Source organism: Protopterus annectens, chromosome 17.part0 (assembly GCF_019279795.1).
Source record: "Protopterus annectens isolate FY-2018-M chromosome 17.part0, PAN1.0, whole genome shotgun sequence".
Taxonomy (NCBI): domain Eukaryota; kingdom Metazoa; phylum Chordata; order Ceratodontiformes; family Protopteridae; genus Protopterus; species Protopterus annectens.
In genome coordinates this window covers 152,163,838-152,184,361 of record NC_056751.1, presented here as the reverse complement: position 1 = coordinate 152,184,361, position 20,524 = coordinate 152,163,838, and the positions used below count along the sequence as shown (strand labels likewise).

Genomic DNA, 20,524 nt, shown 5'->3' with positions numbered 1-20,524 from the left:
TTAACTTTGTCTTGGAGAAACTTACTCTTCCTCCTTTCGAGCCAGCTGCTACTGCAGATTCAAAATTCCTTTCTTGGAAAACAGCTTTCCTTTTAGCAATCACTTATGCAAGAAGAATATCTGAGTTACAGGCCCTTATGGCAGTGGAGCCTTTCATCATTGTTCATGCGGACAGGGTGTCCCTCAGAACCAGTCCCTCCTTTTGGCCCAAGGTGGTATCCAGTGTCGCTCTTAATCAGTCTATTCATTTGCCTACCTTCTTTCCTAACCCACAGAACAAAGGGGAATGGATATTGCACTCCTTAGATGTGCAGAGACAACTGAGATTCTACTTGGACAGGACTAAACCTCAAAGGAAATCTGAACAACTGCTGGTGGCATTTGCTGCAGGGACAGAGGGGAAAGCTATTTCAAAGCAAACCATTTCAAAATGGATAGGTCACTGCATTCATTTCTGCACCATGGAAAACCTATCCCACAGGGCATCAGACCCATTCAACCAGGACTGCATCTACCTCTACAGCCTTTCTCAGGGGCATCCCTACAAGGGACATCCTAGAAGCTGCTACCTGGAGTTCTGTACATACTTTCACCAAGCATTATCATTTGCCAATTTTCTCTAAATCCAGAGCTGGTTTTGCCACTGCAGTCTTGCAGGGCATTATAGCTGGTCCTAATTCTATTTAAATTCCTCCTCCCAACCTTAGCTTTGGGAATCTACCCAAATGTAATGACTGCAACAGTGAAACACGAAGAACAGAGTACAGTTGTGTACACTTACCATAAATGTAGATGTTCGAGTGTATTCACTGTTGCAGTCCTGGTTACCCTCCCTCCAGCCCCCTTTCTTCTTTTGGCTATACTTCTGCTCTCACTTACCATGCTCAAAAAACTTTTTGGTGCATTTGCTTTTTTGTTGGAGGTATATCCTTGTGTTATAGATTTAATTGCTTCTCATTAGGAGGGCACCTGACATCTGGGGCAAGAAAAACTGATGTAATGCCATCGGCTGCATGTTTTATACCCCTGACGACCTGACGTCATGGAAGAAGGGACAGCAACCGACGCAGGACCCAAGACTTTGTTAATCAGGCTGACTGAGGGCTACTGCAAGTAGATAACCAAAATGTAATGACTGCAACAGTGAATACACTCGAACATCTACATTTATGTTAAGTGTGCATAACTGTACCTTTCCCCTGGTGGGGGTGTGGATAAGTTGATCCAGGGCATTCAAATGTATGAATTCCAGAAAGCGCTGAGCGAAGGTGTTGGTACATGACTAGTTTTCCCAGTTAATGGTGGGGTAGTTGACATCACCCAATATTAGGGTGTTTGGTTGAACCCTAATATTTTCCAGTATATCAAGAAAAGAGGAGTGGGAATCCTGGGGCATGGTGGGGGATCTGTAGCAAGCTACAATTTGGATTGCAGTTTTGCCCAGAGTTAGTTGCACTTGGATAACCTCGGCTGCATTATGCTGAGCAACTAGCCTGGAGGTGTGGATATCCTTAATGAATATGGACACACCTCCGCCTTTGGTGTTCTGGTCCAAGTTAGATGGCTGAAAAGTGTGGTATGAGTTATAGCCTGGTAATGCAGGGATGCTCTCTGGAGCCTTGAACCAGCTCTCAGTCACTGCACAGACATCGATGTTCTCCATTTTAAGGAGTGCCTCGAGTGAGTGCATTTTGAGATTTGTACTTCTAGCCTTGAGTAGCATTACTCTCAGTTTTTGCTTGCCTGTTTCTGTTATGGTGGTGAATTTGTCATTTGAACCTTGCCTAAAAAAGGCACTATAGGGGTGGCAGGAGCCTTTGCCAGTATCCGGAATCCCAGGGGTGACAGGTGCAGGCCATCTCTGGCAAAGCATCGTGGTCTGTCGACCATGTCGTCCCAGGCAGACAGATACTGGATCCCCTTAGAATGATACCAGAAGCTTAGCCAATTGTTGAAGTCAATCATTTTGTACTTGTATCATTCTGGGCGATGGCAGGATGCTACTCAGGGCTAGGGTCATACCTGCCTGGGTTACAAGATCTAAGAGTTCTTCCATGTCTCTTTTCATGTAGTCCAGGGAGGTACATCTCAGGTCATTCACACCAACATGGACAATCACAGAGTCATATTTGTACTTGTTGTGGAGTGACCTGAATGTGTGAGTTATGTGGCGGATCCTGGCACCCAACAGGCAGCTGACAGTGACCTTCTCCTTGTTTAGCCCGGTGAATGGGACATCAATGTGCCTGACTATAGAGTCACCTATGACTGGTGTGTTGGGTACGTTGTTTTCCCTTATGGACTGTGGTTGGGACGTTGCTTGCATTTCTGCTTTGGAGGTCTCTGTTGCTTGCGCAGATTATTATTGAGAGCCTCCGCAAATGTTTTTGTGTTTATATGTGTGGATTTTGGTGATGTAGGTTTAGTGGGACTATGTGATGAGTGTGGTGTGGTGTGGTGCAAGTGTTTACCTTCTCCTCTTGACTATCAAGTTCAGTCTTGGTTGGAGAGAGCTTTACCTCCAGTTTGGCTAGATAAGTGCAGGTTGTAGTGTTGGGTGGTAGGAGGAGAGGGTTGTCTGTGTACATGAGGCAATTGCTAAATTGCCCCAAGATGCCCAGATTCATCAGATAGACAGGAGAGAACACTGGGAGCTGACCCTTGGACATGCCTGAATAAAAAAATATTTTCCTCTAGACAAGTGAGGAAAGTGAGTACAAGAGCTGTTTTTCTCTAAGCAAGTGAGGAAAGTAAATACCAAAACTGTTTTCCTCTAGGTAATGAGGAAGGGTGAGTGCTGTAGTAATTTGTAGTTTATTTAGTATTTACAACAATTTCTGAACAAGTGCTGAGTACGGATAAGCAAATTCAAGTGCTAAAACTAAGAATCTGGTTCTGGATCTTGTTGTAGATAGGCTACCTAGTGCTTACCACTCCCATAAGCTAGAAGGCTTCCCTCCAATGCAGAAAGGCTTGGGGGCACAGAAGCTTACAAACAGTCCTGGATACAGCAAGTCTGTATCTGGGCTAAACTAGTTACAGGGAAGGTGGGAAGCAAATGCAAATGCAGGCTTTTAAACCAGAAAGTTGAAAGAGATGGCAAAACTGCCCAAATAGCCAATAAACTACAATTTCTGGGCCAGAAACCACTCTTGTAGTAGATAGGCTACCTAGTGCTTACCACTCCCGCTGATAAGCTAGAAGCTTACAGACAGTCCTGGATACAGCAAATCTGTATCTGGATTAGACTATTTACAGGAAAGGCAGAAAACAAGCTTGGAATTTATATATATCTATATCTATATATCTATATATATATATATATATATATATATATATATATCTGTATTTAGTTAAGTGGGTTGGCTTTCTCAAAAAGTTCTCTCTGTATTAGAAAGAGTGAGCTAATGACAGTAGCAAAAACACGCAGTACAAGCTAGTGCACTTGTGTGTGTAGCAATATTAAGGCAAATACAGTTTAAATAAATGCAGATAAGTTAAAAATGACAAAAACAAGTTTATGAAAAATCAGATAAGAGCACTTGAACACTTAAAATCACACAGAACAGCAACCTAAGGTATTAAGATACAAGAGTTATGTAAGAGCAGCTCAAGAAACTATAAGTAATTTTTATTTTTTTTTCTTGTAGGGAGGGAGGGAACAGAGCAGATTAAAATGCTATACAGGATGTCCTTCCCCTGGGTAAAGGGGCACGGCTGGAGAGTCTGTGTCGGCCTTTCCGGGGAGTGTCTGTGAAGTTGTATAAATACTTATTGTGATGACCGTGCCCTGGCCCAGCAATCAAGGAGCCTCAGTCCTCACCACTAACACTAGGGAGGTCTTCTCATTGAAGAGGAAAGGATAACTAATATACAGAGTAAAGTACAATTTCCCTTAAGTGCACACAGAGATCACAGTCAGTCTGGGGCTGGTTGCTCCCTTGCTCTCCAGGTCCCCAATAAGACTCCCCACTGGCACAGCTATATGGTCCAAATCTCAGCCTAGCTGGCAAGCTAACCTCCAGTACCCTCTCTGTCCAACCAGTGCTTCGTGTCCCTGCCCAGGTAGCTAACACATACCCACACTTTGAGATAAGTGTTTGCGCAGCTTCACAGACACTCTTGGGAGGGGCTGACATGGATTCTCTAGCTGTGGCCCTTTTCCCAGACTATACGGTGGTGGTTCTTGCCACCACCAGCTTAGTGATTGTCGGCTGCCCGGGGGCCCTTGAAAGGGTGTCCAATTGTTGCTGTGCAATATTGTTGTCCAGTTGGTGGTGTGACTATTCAGTCTAAGGTTTTTTTGGAGTGGCTTGTTGCGGTCAACTCTGTAGGTGTGCAGTGTACTCTAGAGCCAACCTATCTATACACAAACCAGCCACAGGTAAAGGCTCTAGAGTACATTGCATATTTGTGGAGTTTATTGTAATGGGCCACTCTAGTAGACCTTGGACTGAGTGATCACATTGCCAATTTGATAGTGGTGTTGCACAGTGGTGGTTGGACACCCTTTGGGGGCCTTTGGGTGGCTGATAAGTATTAGCGGGTGGTGGCGGAAGTTACTGCCGTATAGTCTGGGTAAAGGGGCAGTGGTGGTGCTGCGGTAGCGTTGTCGCCTCACAGTATGACGTTGTCCTGTTCAATTCTCAGCTAGAGCGTCTTCTGTGTGGAGACATGCGTGAATGGGCGTACCTTCGTTGAAGGTTATGCGTCAGAGCTGGCAATGCGGCACGTAAAAATCTACTGCCAATCATTAGCAGACCGGAGTTCCGCTGTGTTGACCCCTAACCGGGAAAAGCCAAAAGACACAACAACAACAACAGGATGTCCTCCCCAAGTGCTCTCTCTGTACACAGCAGAGGAGATGGTTCTGGTAGGAGTGTCTGAAATCAAAATATGATCTCACTGTACTCAGTTGAGTGAGCAAATGAGATGGGCCCAGTAGGAGTGTCCAAAAACAGATTTACAGCAGCCGGGTTGGGCAATTCCAAAGCCACCAAGATTAACACCACAACAAGAACAGGCAAGGGTGGGAGGGGAGACAAACTGCAGCTAGAGACAGGGAGTATTATCTCCCTGTATTATATTATATATAACAATTTTCTACACATTTCTAATCTTAAATAAGTGCAGAGAAAAGTATACTTAAATCAGCTTTTGTCAGTTGATTTATGCAAGTGAATCTCAGCAGCCAACCACTCGGAAGATGAGCAGAATGATTAAAAAATGTGACCAGTACAGATTATAATGTAAGCAGAAACCCCCAGGCTAAGTTAACACAATTTCAAAAGCATTCTAACAACTTTCAATGTATCCAGATGGCTACACTTTTTCACACTTCAGGCAACTAACTGCAGCTAGAGACAGGGAGTATTATCTCCCTGTATTATATTATATATAACAATTATCTACAAATTTCTAATCTTAAATAAGTGCAGAGAAAAGTATAAATAACTAAATCGTACATCCTTGTACAAGAGTCCTTTGAGAGGAATTAAGATACTAAATTTAAGGATGTGACAAGTATTCTTAATACGTCTTACACAGAAAGGGCAAGTACTAGTACTTGGAAGTAAAGATGAACAGAGACTAAGGTGTGAGCTATGCCAGCCAGAACATTCCTTTACCCAAGCTGTTCTGCAGACAAATCAAAAGCAGTTCCCTTAAGATGTACTATTTTTGTAAGACCTAACCTAGTTAATATCTTGGCCCTTGGCTCCTTGCTGGGTGGCTGGTTTTATTGTGCTTGTTTACATTTATTATTGTAGTTTGTACAGAATCTAGTGTTAAGCACATTAAAGAAAATGAGATGCAGTATCCTTGTGATAGTGCAAAGCCTGTTGATTTGAGGCACACTGTCCCCCTTATCCACAGTTACGTAATCACTCAATACCAGTGGGCTAACCATAGTAGTCTCTCAGTGATGTAATATCAACCAGAAATGGCTTTAACAGACTGTTGTATATAAGAAAATGCACAGCACTTCTCTTCAGAGATAGGTATGATATACCCGAATCTTCTTTGACTAAAGTTGACAAAAGTTTGAAATGTCTTTTAACAAGGGGGAGACGTTGCTTCAACAATATAATGCTGTTCCTTTTTATTCCTCTAGTTAACCAACCGTAGAGTTTCTGTATCTCAAAATAAGGTTGCATTTTTACTTTATTTAAGCAGCAGGAGAAACTTGTGCAGTGGTTATTACTTCCATAGGTCCTGCTTCATCTTGTAAGCCCTTCTGTTACAGCTAATGTCCGACTTATGTGGCATAATGTGGAAGTACATACCAGTAAAGCTTGTCTGGATAACAGGATAGTGTATGCACTACATCTTCAGAGAGTTTCGTAAACAGATGTTTTTCCTTAGATTAGAAAGTCATGCTCAAAAAATAATTTGGATTTAATATGCAGAAATGCCTCTTTTATTGACCTCTTTTTGGAACAAACATCTTAAATTAGCTGACTAAGGAAGCATAGAAAAATGAAGTTGTGCCTTGTATTGCAGCTTTAAGTTTTGTAACTGACATCCTCTTCATGTAAATTTCATACCGCATAAGTAATGATCTTGAATATGTAAAATCTCATTTAGCACATGCTTTAAAAGTCGTCGTATCTTGTCTCAGTACCACAGATTCTGATTAATTAGTTCTTTGGAATGTATTCTGTATGCTGTATGTTTTACTGTTGATAATTGTGCTGTCATTTTGTTTTTACTGGAGTGCACCCCAGTCAGTCATTACTGGTCTGAAATGAGCAGTCTACTCTTCAGACTCAGTAAGCGTTTCTCAAGTTTGAAAGAAATGTTCTTTGTTCGTAGCCAGTCTGCTCTGTACAGATAGTACAATGCACTATGGTTAGCCTACTGACACAGTTGTTTTATGAGGTACATATTGATTGCCATTGGTTTGGATGGGAACTTTGGGTGAGTTCTGATCTAAGAGAAATTTGGGAAGAAACAACTTTTACTGCCAGTGGAGGTTTTTTTTTTTTTTTTTTTTGCCTCCACTGTTGTGCAACCTTGGAGTAGGTATGTATAAGTTTGAGGTGTGCCCCCACATGGGGGGGGGGGGGGCCTGCAAAAAAAAAAACTTCCTCGGAGGTTCTTTGAAAGTTGTTTTGGCCATTTTTATTTTTCACTCAATCAGCACTCATTCAAAGAGCTGTCAATCAATCAACATGGATCCATTTGGATTAGTCGCAGTTACTGTTGTGCATATTCTGTAAGAATTTTAATTGTGATATTTAATAATTTGTTGTACATACTTAATTCTAATTTTTCATTTGTATTTTAAATACACTTTTTTCTGTTCTGTACAGGCACTGATTTTAGTATTAGCAGCTTACCACTTCCTCGGCTCTTATCGCATGAATGGGCATTATTCCATGAAGAATCACCCAAAAATAATTTTAAGCTGTTCCATGAAGCGGCAATCACCTTATTTAATCATACAGCAACATTTAGTCAGAGATCTCACCTTCCTCTAATTACCCAGCATCTTGATAGTTTGGAAGCACTGAGTTCTACAAAGTATGTAATTCCACTGTCTCTGAAAAATAGTCTGAGGCAAAAACTTGCTCCTGTAATATATGTGCAGTCCGACTGCAATCCTCCATCAGACAGGGACAGTTACATACGTGAACTCATGAAGTACATCAAGATTGACTCTTACGGGGAGTGCTTGAGAAATAAGGAGCTCCCACAGCATCTCAAGGACCCATCCAGTATGGATGAAAATAGCTTTTTTAAGGTTCTTGCTCAGTACAAGTTTACCCTGGCCTTTGAGAATGCAGTATGTGAAGACTATATTACAGAGAAACTCTGGCGACCACTAAAACTTGGAGTTGTTCCAATATACTATGGATCACCGAATATTGAAGAATGGTTGCCTAGTAACAAAAGTGCCATCCTAGTACACAGATTTTCACATCCCAGAGAGCTTGCTAAATATATCAAAGAACTGGACAGAAATGACAAAGAATATGAGACTTACTTGGAATGGAAACAGAGTGGCAACATTTCAAACAATAAACTGATCACTGCTGTCAGAGAGCGTAACTGGAGTGTTCAAGATATTATGCAAGATAACTACATTGATGCGTTTGAATGCATGGTGTGTAACAGAGTATCAGAGAATATAAGAAGAAAAGAGAAGGTAAAAACAAGTTGAATTTAATTTCTTATTGGAAATAAATTGTAATGGAAGGCTAAATTTAAAATATTTTACCAAACGCATCCAGTGCTAAGTCTTTAAAATGCACAAAATTTCTGGACTACTGTTTTGAAACCCCTGGGCTGGTGGTGATTATAGTATCCAGGGACTTCAGTTTTTCCAGTCCCAGTCATGCTTTGGAGAATGCCAGTCCAAAAGAATTTTTTCTATTAATTATTTTGTTTATTACACTGTTTAACATATACATAGATTTTTTTTTACTATTATTGGGCTTTTTTTCTATGCTGCTGTTTCTCCCATGCTTACTGACTATCTGGCCTTCCCTCAGTTGGACAGTCCCATTTGTTCCTCCACTACAAGGATTCCCCCCAGAGCCAAGGTGAGAGCTGCCTGAGGAAAGTCATCATTCAGGCAGCCATGAGGGTACTTTTATGTTCTCACAAATATCTTGGTGATGGGAGCATTTGTTTGCATGATCTAACCCCGCTGTGTGTGGGGTATCTGCTGACCATGTTTCAGTGGTGGCCCACAGTGCTTTTCCCTTGAGTGTATGCTCCCCCATTAGTCTGAAGGCTACCATTCACCAGTGGCTTGGTGAACCTTGTGCTTACACACAGGCTACCCCTCTGCATTGCTTCCTGTTCTCCAGGGTGTAGTGGCACTGTGTTTGACCAGATGTGCCCACCCACACATGGCTGCATCTGCTCATCCTGTCTTCTAGCACCATCAAGTGCTGAAGCCTCTGGTCAAAGTCAGGTTTCTGGAGTTATAGTCAGAAATTTATCCCTGCATGTCACTAGCTCTGGCTTTTAATCTATTTTTCATATTGGCCAGAATGGAAGTAAGTAAAAGAGTGATAATAAATTAGTTCCATTATACTATATGTAGATTATGTACTGCAGTTTGAATATTAGTATACATGAGGGGGAGGTATGTAGTTTATGACAAACTTTGTTAGTATAATTGTATGTGACTGGAATAGCAGACCAGATATATTGTGGAAGAAAGGTCCGCATTTCCATTTATTTGATGAGATTTGTTCTATGAGATGTTAATGGGAGAAGGAACTCCATTAAGTCTAATAGAATAATGACATTCATTACTGGGTTATTTATTTTTATTTTATTTATTTCATTTGTTAACCGGGTAGTGTCTGACTGGGCCAGAAGCCCGTTTTCAACGGAGACCCGGGGAGAAAAGCTCCAAAGTGGATTACAATAGTATTTACATATGACATATCCAAATTACATTAATTGTAGAACATACACAAGAATACAAATTACAAGTTATTAGAGTAGTGTTAAAAAAATCAGGAAGTAAAGTTAGACATATTAAAAATATTGAGCAATTATAAGCAATTAACAAAGTATATCAAGCATTGTCAGTTCTCCATACTTCATTCTATTCTTCCAGATTCTTTTGGGAGAACGATTCAAAGAAGCCAGGAGATACTGAGAAAGGGAGGAAAATGGAGGATATAAATATTTGCAGATACAGATGTTTAGCCTGGGGTAGTACAGGAGCAGAGCCTATGTTTAGAGAAATGTTCTTTAAGGGTCTGTTTAAATGATAGTGTGTTATTGATGGTGAGAATATGCTGTGGAAGAGAGTTCCATTGCTTGGCTATGGCATGAGAGAATAGGGAGATGCCATAAGCGTTTTGGGCTTTACTAACTTGTAACAATTTTTTTTAGCAGATCTAAGGGATGTTAGATTACTATAGAGTTGGACTAGGTCTGATAGAGCTGGGCAGCTGTCAGGCTTGTATATGACTGTGTGGGTGGTTAGTATTTGAGTCAGGGAGGGGAGATGTGGAAGCTTTAGCCAGTTTAGTTGATTTAATGCAGTACAGTGGAGAGATATATAAGATTAATTTGTAGCGAATTTTGCAATTTTGTTATAGCAGGATTCGAGGCTATTTAGGTCAGATATGCGAAGGTTGGTAAATATTTGAGAGCAATATAGAAGGGAAGATAATATAATATTTAATGTTTTTAGGTTTATCAGTACATTTCAGGTACTTAGTTTTAGGTGGACAAATATATTAGTTACAATTTTTTTGTTTAAAGTGTTATTTGCAATTGTATTTATTAATTAATTATTGTATATAGTTGATGTAACAAACTTACATGGATTTAGTATTTTCCACACAGGTTTCATTATATATTATATATTGTATATATAAAAACACATATATATATATATATATATATATATATATATATATATATATATATATATATATGTATGTTTTTTAGCTTTATAATATTATTAATGAATGAGTTTTAGTTGGTTAACGTTTTGATTGGTTAATGGAGTATGGGCGTGTATATGTTTTACACTTAAAAGAGGGTGAGAAAGGTTTTTACATTTACTCTGATGATGCCCTTAGTATTAATGGGTGAAAGCGCTTAGGATTCTGTTCAGTGGATTGCTGGTTGTTTGTTTTCCAATAAAGTCTTTGTGTGACGTCGATCCCAGTCTGGCTTTTCTTACAAGTTTATTTTCGTTTGCACATGCTGTTTTGGTGAAGATAATAGATGGGTTTGAGCAGTAGCATGTCTGGCTTGGTCATTGAGAAATTGTTTTGCTCTGTAGAGTGAACCCAGTTTGGCATGCACCTTTTTAATGGTTAGAGCAAGGTGTTTATCAAACCTAAGTCCACTATCAATTGTAACACCAAGAAGTTTTGTATGTTCTGCTATCTCTATTATAGTGCCATTGGAAGAGGAAATAAAGATAGGTAGATTTTTAGATGTTGGGTTTTGGTGGAAGACCATAAGCTTGTTTTTTTTTGGAGTTAAGTATAAGTTGATGGAGTGTTAGATAGTTTTCTATACTGTGGAGGGCTGCTTGAGTTATTTCTTGAATTTCTTTGATAGTGGGGGCAGAGCAGATCAGAGAAGCATCATCGGCATATTGTACAATTGAGGCTGGGTTAGCTGCAGTATGAAGGTCATTAGTAAAGATAGTGAATAGGAGTGGACCAAGGATTGAGCCTTATGGGACCCCACCTCTTACAGGGAGCTGAGTGGAGAGTTTATTTTCCCATAGAGTGGCTTGTTTTCTGTCAGTCAGGTAGCTATAAAACCATTTTAGGGTTTCAGAACTGGAGTGGTAGATGGCTAGTTTATTTAGAAGTACTTGATGTGACACAGTGTCAAATGCTTTTGACATGTCTAGGAAGGTAGCAGATACTAGTTGTGTTTTGTTTTTAAGTTGGTATACAGTATCAGTAAAGCTGATGGGTACTGTACTGGTACTATGCTTGGGTTAGAAACCGTGTTGTGTTTTGGATAATAGATTATTGGTCAGGAAATGGTCTAATATCTGTTTGTGTATACATTTTTCTAGGATTTTGGCGAGTGGGGACAGAATGACTATGGGTCTATAGTTGGATATATCAGTTGAGTGGCCACCTTTATGTAAGTGTATTATGTGGGATATTTTCCAAAGGGATGGTACATACTGATCAGAGATAGAAAGGTTGATTGGAATAGTTATAGGGTAAGCAATGGAAGGAGCTGCTAGTTGAAAGTCCCTAGGTAGCTGGTCAGCGGCTAGTGTGCAAGGTTTTAATTTGGTGATAAGAGTTTTAATATAGTTGGTTTGAACTGGTTTTAGTTGGAGAAGGGTAGTGTTTTTGTCAGGAGTCTGAGGTATGGTAGGAGTAGTACTGGGGGTGTTGCTAAGTAGGGAAGTTATTGAGTTAATAAAGTGGGAGTTAAATTGAGTGGCTATGAACTCATTTTGGGTGGTCAGTGTTGGGGCTGGGGTAGTGGGTTTTCCTGGGTTGAGAAGATTTATTGTTTGCCAGAATCTGTTGGGATTGTTCTGGTATTTTAGTTGATTTGCATGGAAGTAGGATTTTTTGTCCTGTTTAATTAGTTTTTTAGTCTGATTTCTAAGTTGCTGGTAGGTAGTGAGGGTTTCTTTAGTTTTGCTACTTTGATAATGAGAACTACTTTGATAGTGAGACCAGACCATGAAAACCACCAGTCAAAACATGCCAGTATTAAGTATGGCTTTCATGCAGCTTGTCCTTCATTGTATGTTGAGATCAACACTGGCAGAGTGATCATATTAATATCTAGGGGATTGCTGTATGAGTGTAAAGACATTGTTTATTAATATGTATGTGTTATTAAAGGAGTCTTCCACCCCTTTCGGTGCCCCAAGCTTGCCCATCATCACTCAGCTGACCATCTAGCCTTGAGTGTCCTGGAACTGTATGGCGCTAGAACAGCAGAAATGGTGGGTTGGGCAGGTGAAGTGAAATGGAGCAGCCTGCAGTATCACATACACTGGACCTGCATGCTGGGAAAGATTTTTTTTTCCATATGCCCCAACTGGGCAGAGCAAGTGACATCACGCTCATTACCTTACATAACAACAGCTAGCCCCCCTAGATGCTGTCATTTTAGCAGTGGTCTGTCTCACAATTACTGCATGTCCCAACCACCAGGAATGTATCTTCATCCCAGAGAGAAACCCCCTCCTTCCCAACTGGAGTGGGCAAGATGCTCTTCCCCACCCCACCCTCAGTGCCTGAGTTGCTAGTTGATCTCTGATTGTATGGGTCATATTAAGGGCTACATACCTCTGTGTTGTAGAAATACCTCTGTGTTTTAGAACTAGGGTGAAGGAGTATTATTGATGAAAGATTGATGTCCTCCTATTCCTATGTTGCAGTATTCCTGGTGTGGGATTTCCCACCTCAGGTGACCCAAACGTCGGCTCCTATACAAAAGCTTAAGCCTGGCTGCTGTAGGTGCATGGGACATCACACATAGGGCCATAAACCAGGTACCATAAATGTGACATCTGCACGTACAGACCTCAGAACTTTTCAGCCACAGTTGACCTTCACATCGTTTGCTTCGCTCCTCTATTTTGAAGACATCTAAAGCTAAGTACCCCGTTGGGGATTTTGTTTTAATTTTTGCTTGAGCTTGGTTTGCTGTACCCAACCATTAGCCAATGCATGCTAAGAAGAGTAAATGCCGATGCAGGCGCCAGATTCCGCATAAGGATATGCACAACAGTTGTGTTTTCTTCCTAGGCCGAGAACATGACCATACCTCTTGCCGTATTTGTCAGTCTTTTGTACCTAAGACCCTCCAAAGCTGTCTGGCCACCCTAAATCTGTATTTAGAAAACAAGAGGCTCAAAAAGCTAGCACTCAGGATGGATCCCGATTTGGCCACCTGGCAGAACCACCACAGAAAAAGGCCAAGGTTCCAAGGCCTAGTCCTTCTGCCTCTCTGCCATCAGACATCTCGCCAGCTTCCGATTTAGGAGTTGAGGGACATCTGTTAGAGTCGTCTTCTTCGGCAATTCCCCTCGAGGAAGTAGCTTCTAAAGTAACGGCCTGTACGTCCACGGAGATAGCTCAGAATTCGGTGCCTACCGATGTCAAGGGGGAACCAGATAATGCCGGATGACCGACCAGGAGGCCATTACCTGAAGCCCCTACTCCTATCCAGGCCCCTGAATCCAGACCTTCTCCTAAGACTATTCCTTTGAAAAGGAAGCCAAAAACTAAACACCTGCCTCCACCCACAGAGGGAGTTCCAGACTGGCAATCCTTCACCAATTCCTTGATGCAGGCCTTTATGGGCCTTAGGCCCACGGCCTCTTCCCCTCCACCATTCCTGTTCTTAGTCCTAGGCCTGCCTCAGCTTTTCTCTCCTCCTTCCCACTGCTCATGAAGGGGAAGAAGAACAGGAGGCTTACTACTCATTTTCAAATTAATCCATTACTTATTCATTTCAAATTGCCTCTCCACTAGAATATTATTCCCCTGATGAAGAATCCATAGAAGGGGATTCTCCACCGGAAGATATCACCTTTGGAGAGACCATCACAAAGATGAAAGAATACTTTAAAATGGGACACTTCCCAAATGACTGAAACTCAAAAGAGATACTTTGAGTTACTTCAAGTGGAATCTCCTTCCCTTTCAGCCATCCCACCAGTTATTCCTGCCTACCTTGATGCATTCTATTCAGCATCTAAAAACCCAGACTCACAACCTCCTGCCCCTAAGAGGCCTGACCATTTCTATAAAGTACCAGATGAACAAAAATTCCTGGTAAAACCACCCCTAGCAGACCCAGCAGTGATCGCTGTATTCCCTGACAAGCAGTCAAGACTGATTCCTTCATCGTCTCTTTTGCCTACTGACAAAGATAGTAAAAACATGGACAGGATAGGCAAGAAGGTTTATACCTCTTCCACCCTAGCCTTCAAAGTTATCAACTACCAAACCCATATGATAAAATATGCTTTGGACCTTGTATCCCAAGCTTCTACTATCCTGGCAGCCACATCTGACTGCCCTAGCAAGACAGAGATAGCATCAAAACTGTCCCTGGCTACTCAAGTGACCAGACATTCTATTAGATGCAGTTATGATGCAGCAGAGGTCTCTGCAAGGTCCGCAGCTTCTCCATCAGTACTCTGCAGATACTCTTGGCTACGCCTTCAACCCCTACCAGAGGATTTCAAGCCAAAAATCCTAGATACCCCTCTATACCACAATCTCCTGTTTGGTAAACAATCTGCAGACCTCTTTAAAAACCTTCAGGAGAAAAGTAAAGAGCTTCAGGACATGAAGCACTTGCTAGTGTCTCCCATTCCTAAATATTACAGAAATTACCCTGTCCCACCTTAGTGTCCCATCTAAGACTACCTTTGTCAGGAGGACACCCTCCTCTGATACCCCATCCTCTTCCAGGCATAGAAGAGGAACCAGGAGACAGACCACCTCCAGACCAGCAGCCTCACAGCCTATTCAAAGACAGTCCTTTCATGACAGAAATGGCTTCAACGATGCGTGACTGCCTTGCCCACCTCCCTTTGTCAGCTTGCCTCTCCCACTGCCTCCCCCTTTGGAGATCTATCACCTCCGACTCCTGGGTGCTGGCAGTAGTACAAGAGGGATATTTCCTCTCTTGGAACGAAAAGCCCTTTACAAGGGGCATTCCATTTCCCCCAAAAAATCAACTACACCTTATCTCTTAGGTCCTACAGAACCTTCTGAACCTAGGAACTGTAGAACCTGTCCCTCCAGGACAGGAAGGAAAAGGCTTTTACTCAAGATTACTTCTGGTCCCCAAAAAAGATGGCCCTTGGAGGCCAATACTGGATCTGTCCTTTCTAAACCTATTCCTAAAAGTTCCATCATTCAGAATGTTATCCCTACAAACCCTTCTTCCACTATATAGCCACACTCAATCTGAAGGAGGCCTACCTCCATATCCCCATAAAACCCTCCCACAGAAAATATTTGCGTTTCACTAGGCCCTGATAATTTCAATTTACAGCCTTGCCCTTTGTAAATACCCTGGGTGCAGTAGATAAACCAAAATGCCTAGCTGTAGCTATAGCCTTCTGCAGAACCAAAGGTGTTCAGATCTGTCCTTACCTATACGACATCCTCATTCTAGCAGAAACAGAGGACATCCTACAAAACCATCTGCAGTTCACCATTTACCTGCTTCAGAGCCTGGGGTTCACCCTCAACATCCCAAAATCATCCCTAACCCTTCAGCAGGATAACATCTTTCTGGGCTGCAGGATCAGAATAAATCTGAAGTGGGCATTCCTCCCTTAGGGCAAAGTTCTCTCCCTCTCTGCCCATTCTCAAAACCTACTGCATATTCAACAGATATCTGCAAGACAATTCTCGCGGGTCCTGGGGCTAATGGCAGCCACCATCCGTATGCTGCCTTTGACCAGAATGCATATGCGAAAACTGCAGTAGTACTTGAAGAATGTGTGGTCCCAGCGCAAACACCCTCTAGAGTTTCAGATTACACTCTGCCTCAAAGCAGAACTAAGGTGGTGGATTCAACAAATCCTAATGAACCCAGGCCTTCCACTTCAACCTCCCAACCCAACCCAGCACATGCATTCAGCTGCATCAGACCTAGAGTGGGGGGCTACCATGAAGGACTTCATGGTACAGGAGACCTGGCATCTTACCCTCCAAAAGAAACATATCAGTGTGAGGGAAATGACAGCAGTCCTTCTGGCCCTGAAAGCCTTTCTCCCAATCCTGCAATCCAGGACCCCTTCAAATTTTCACAGACAATGCCACAGTCATGTGGTACCTCAACAAACAAGGAGGGACCAAGTCCTACCTCCTTTGCCAGTTAATAATCCAAAGTTGGGACCTTGCCTCCAGAAACAACTTATCCCTGCAGGCAACATAATTCCTTCCCAGTACAACCAACAAGCGGATGTCCTCAGCAGAACATCCTCTCTACAGCACAAGTGGATGCTGAACAGGGACATTTTTCTAGACATTGTCTACTGGTGGGACACACTTCAGGTAGATTTGTTTGCCTCCTCCCAGAACAGAAAATTGAAGAAATTCTGCATCAAGGATCACTCTCCACTTGCCTGGAGGGTAGATGCCTTCAGCATTCCATGGAAGGGACGGTTTCTATATGCTTTCTCACCCTTCCCTCTCATTCAGAAAGTCCTCCTGAATATCAGGAAGGAGAAACCCAAAATCTTGCTGGTGACTCCCTGTTGGCCAAGGCAGTACTAGATGTTCATCGTGCATACAGCTGCAGTCATAACAGATGGGTTATCCTGCCGTCAGGCGGGTCCTTGGTCGGCCGAATTCCAAAGTCTAGGTCCGTCGTCAGTTGTCGTCGCTTCTTCCCTGACGTCAGTGCGGCAGGGGTATAAAAGAGCCAGCCGACGCCATCTTCTTCAGTCTTTCTTGCCGCGCGGTGCCCGAAGCAGAAGCAGTTCGCAAGTGCCGGTCGGCCATCTCCTGAGATTTATGAAAATATTTCAGCCGAAGTCTTCTTGAAAGCTAAGTACCCCGTTGGGGAAACTTTTCTTGCCTCAGACCGATGTCAGACAAAGTTAATAATTGCATTTCATGTGGGAAGCAAATACCGCATAAGGATTTCCACTCTTTCTGTATTCCTTGTTTAGGCCCAGACCACGGCGTCTCGGCCTGCCGTTCTTGTGCTAGATTCAATAAACGCACTATTAAGCGTCGGGCAGAGTTCGCCCATCACTATTTTGGTAGAAAATTTAATTATATTATGTCGTCGGATACTCCGACTCCAGTTTTGAGTAAAAGACGCAAAGATAAGGACCGACATACGAGGTCCGCGACTTCTACTGACACCACGCTAAGGCCGACTACCGGTTCTTCGGTTCTCAGCGAGGTGCCTACGCAGCCCCTGAGTACCGATGACACTTCATTACCGGTGTCTTCTGTGCCCGAGGTCGCAGGCTCCTCGGCCCCCATTCTGACTACAGATACCGACGCCACTCTTGGCGGGGAAACTCAGAGTTTAGACAGGCCTGCCATTTCTCAAGGTGTCTTCATGCCTTCCTCCTTCTTTATTAAGGCTTTCACAGAATCTAAAGCAGCCATGAAAACTAAAAAACAAGGACCTCAGACCCCCTCTCAAGGCCCCATGCCTAAAAAACAGATGCTCAAAATGGCTGAGGATTTAATTACTCTTATCAGGGGTTCTCAACCCCCCTCGGACAAAAGGCCCAGATTAGAGGAAGACTACCCTTCCTCAGATCAAGCCTCTATTACCTCTGAACATTCTGAGGACCAGGAATATACATATTCTCCTTTTGAAGACTCTGATACAGAGGAGTCTATTCTCTCAGTCTCCCCCCCCTGAGGACTACTCTTTTGGGGAAACCCTACATGCTTTGAGGGAACACTTTCACTGGGAAGGCCAAGATTACTCAGATTCCAAGAAAAGGCTCAGGGATTTTCTCTTGCTCCCCCAGCATAGGCCTCTGGCTATCCCTCCTGTCTTAGATATATTAGATGATGTGTACACAGAAGCCAGCCTCAACCCAGATTCTTTACCTCCAGCTCCTGTTAAACCAGACAGGTATTACCGGGTTCCTGATTCACACCAGTTCCTATACAAAAGCCATACTGCTGACCCATAAACTATTTCACAGGGTCCCAAAGGAATTAAGGCCTCTACTGCTAAAAACCCATTACCTTCAGAGAGAGATTCCAGAGCTTTAGAAAGGTGGGTGGAAAAAGGTGTGTACCTCGGCCACTTTAACCATGAGGGCATTAAACTGTCAGTTCCATATGTTAAAGTATCAACAGTTTTTGTTATCTCAGTTGAAAAGCAAAATGACACAACCAGAACAACCAGATTTAAAAGAGTTGCAGGATTTGTTGCATAGTGCAGAGCAAGTGGGTAAACATACCTTACAATGTGGTTTTGATGCTTTAGAGGCCTCATGTAGAGCTGCTGTTACAGGGTCTGTCATACGTAGACATGCTTGGCTCAAAGAGCAAGCCTTACCAGATCATGTCAAAGCTAAATTACTAGATGCACCTCTTCAAAAAAGATGTATTGTTTGGTGTTAAAGCTGAGGAGGTACCAAAGAAAATGGAGGAAAAGGCGAGATCAATGCAAACAGTGAAAGATTTCCTGCAGGTACAGCCTCCATGTTTCAGCAGAAACTGGCCTTCAAAAAATTGGTCCTTTCCAGCCACGGACAGACCTCAAAGAGGCAGATACAGGCGCCCGAGGGGTAGAGGGCAATCACAAGGATCATTCAGAGCCAGACGATGGCAAGCACCAACCCCAAGAGGTGGAGAAGATAGAGCACAGTCATTCAGAAAGCAGACACAATGACTTTCCCCTTTACCTGCCAAGCAAAGCTTTAATGGCAGCACCTTTAGGCGGAAAACTGAGCAGACACAATGACTTTCCCCTTTACCTGCCAAGCAAAGCTTTAATGGCAGCACCTTTAGGCGGAAAACTGGCATTATTCTCAAAAAATTGGCATATTGTCACAAAAGACAAATGGATTCTGGACATTATAGACAGAGGCTACAGATTCCACTTTCACACCCTTCCAAAAATGAGAGGCATGCCAAACCTGCCACAAAATCAAAGGGCAGAGGCACAAAAACAAATTTCAGCTCTCATGGACATGAAAGCTATTCAAGAGGTACCTGCAAAAGAACAAGGTCAAGGGTTTTATTCCAGACTATTCCTGGTACCAAGGAAAGACAAAGATTGGAGACCTATTTTAGACCTATCGATCCTAAACACATATTTACAGGTACCAAAATTCAAGATGCTCACATTACAGCAGCTTCTTCCCATGCTGGGCAAGGAGTCTTGGCTGGTAACATTGAACCTCAAGGAGGCATACCTGCATGTCCCTATCAGACAAGATTGCAGAAGATACCTCAGATTTCTTGAAAGTTCAACCCATTATCAATTCTCTGCATTGCCCTTTGGCTTATCTACTGCGCCCAGAGTGTTTACGAAATGCCTGGCATCAGTAATTGCCTTTTGCAGACTTCAAGGAATACAAATATACCCATATCTGGACGACTGCCTGATCCAAGCAGACAGCAAGGACATACTTCTGAAACACCTGGCGTTTGTAATAAAACACTTGAACTTTCTGGGATACACAGTCAACAAAAAGAAATCAAAACTAATACCCTCTCAAACAATAATTTTCCTGGGTGCCAGCTTGAATACAAACAACCAGATGGCCTACCTCACGCCAGACAAACAAGGGCAACTATCTCAATACTTCAGCAAAATAGCAACCTTCACCAGGCTGACTGCAAGGAAAGTCCTGCAGGCTCTGGGATTCATGGCATCTTGCATCCTGCTGATCCCATGTGCAAAGCTGCATATGAGGAAACTTCAGTGGTACCTAAAAAACTTATGGTCTCAACACAGCCACAGTTTGGAAACAATTATACCACTCATTCCATGTCTTCAAAAGGAATTTCTGTGGTGGGCTCAAGCATGCCAAAGAAACATAGGTCTACCTTTCTGCATACCTCAAGCAACTCAAGTCATCACAACAGACGCCTCGGACTATGCCTGGGGGGCACACATGACAGATCAGTGCATTCAGGGAAAATGGTCCCAAAAAGAGAAGCACCTACACATCAACCAAAAGGAAATGCTAGCAGTGAAAAATGCTATTATGGCCTTCAAAGACCTACTACATCCAGGCCAGCTATTGATAAGGACAGACAACACCACAGTGATGTGGTACATAAACAAACAGGGGGAACTCATTCATACCCCCTGTGCAGACTGGCCATGACCCTTTGGAACACAGCTATGGAATTGCAAATCCAACTTCAGGCACAATTCCTGCCAGAGAAGGAAAACACACTGGCAGACAGCCTAAGCAGAAATATGACAGATCCACACGAATGGAAGTTGCATCCTCAAGTTTTCGCAATGATAACTCAGGCATGGGGACAGCCAGACATAGATCTCTTTGCTACCCACAGGAATTACCAATTGGAAAAAATTTGCTCAAGGACCTATCATCCACAGGCCTGGAAAGTGG

General features: G+C 42.7%; 1 protein-coding gene across 2 annotated transcripts in view; it reads left to right on the top strand.

The window, feature by feature from the left end:
- FUT10 (fucosyltransferase 10) overlaps window positions 1-20,524 on the top strand; it is a 316,333-nt gene that overhangs the window by 281,895 nt on the left and 13,914 nt on the right. For both annotated transcript variants that reach the window (XM_044058924.1, XM_044058923.1), the window contains exon 4: window positions 7,314-8,149. In XM_044058924.1, coding sequence (XP_043914859.1) covers window positions 7,314-8,149 — 836 coding nt within the window. The remainder of the gene's footprint in view (window positions 1-7,313; window positions 8,150-20,524) is intronic.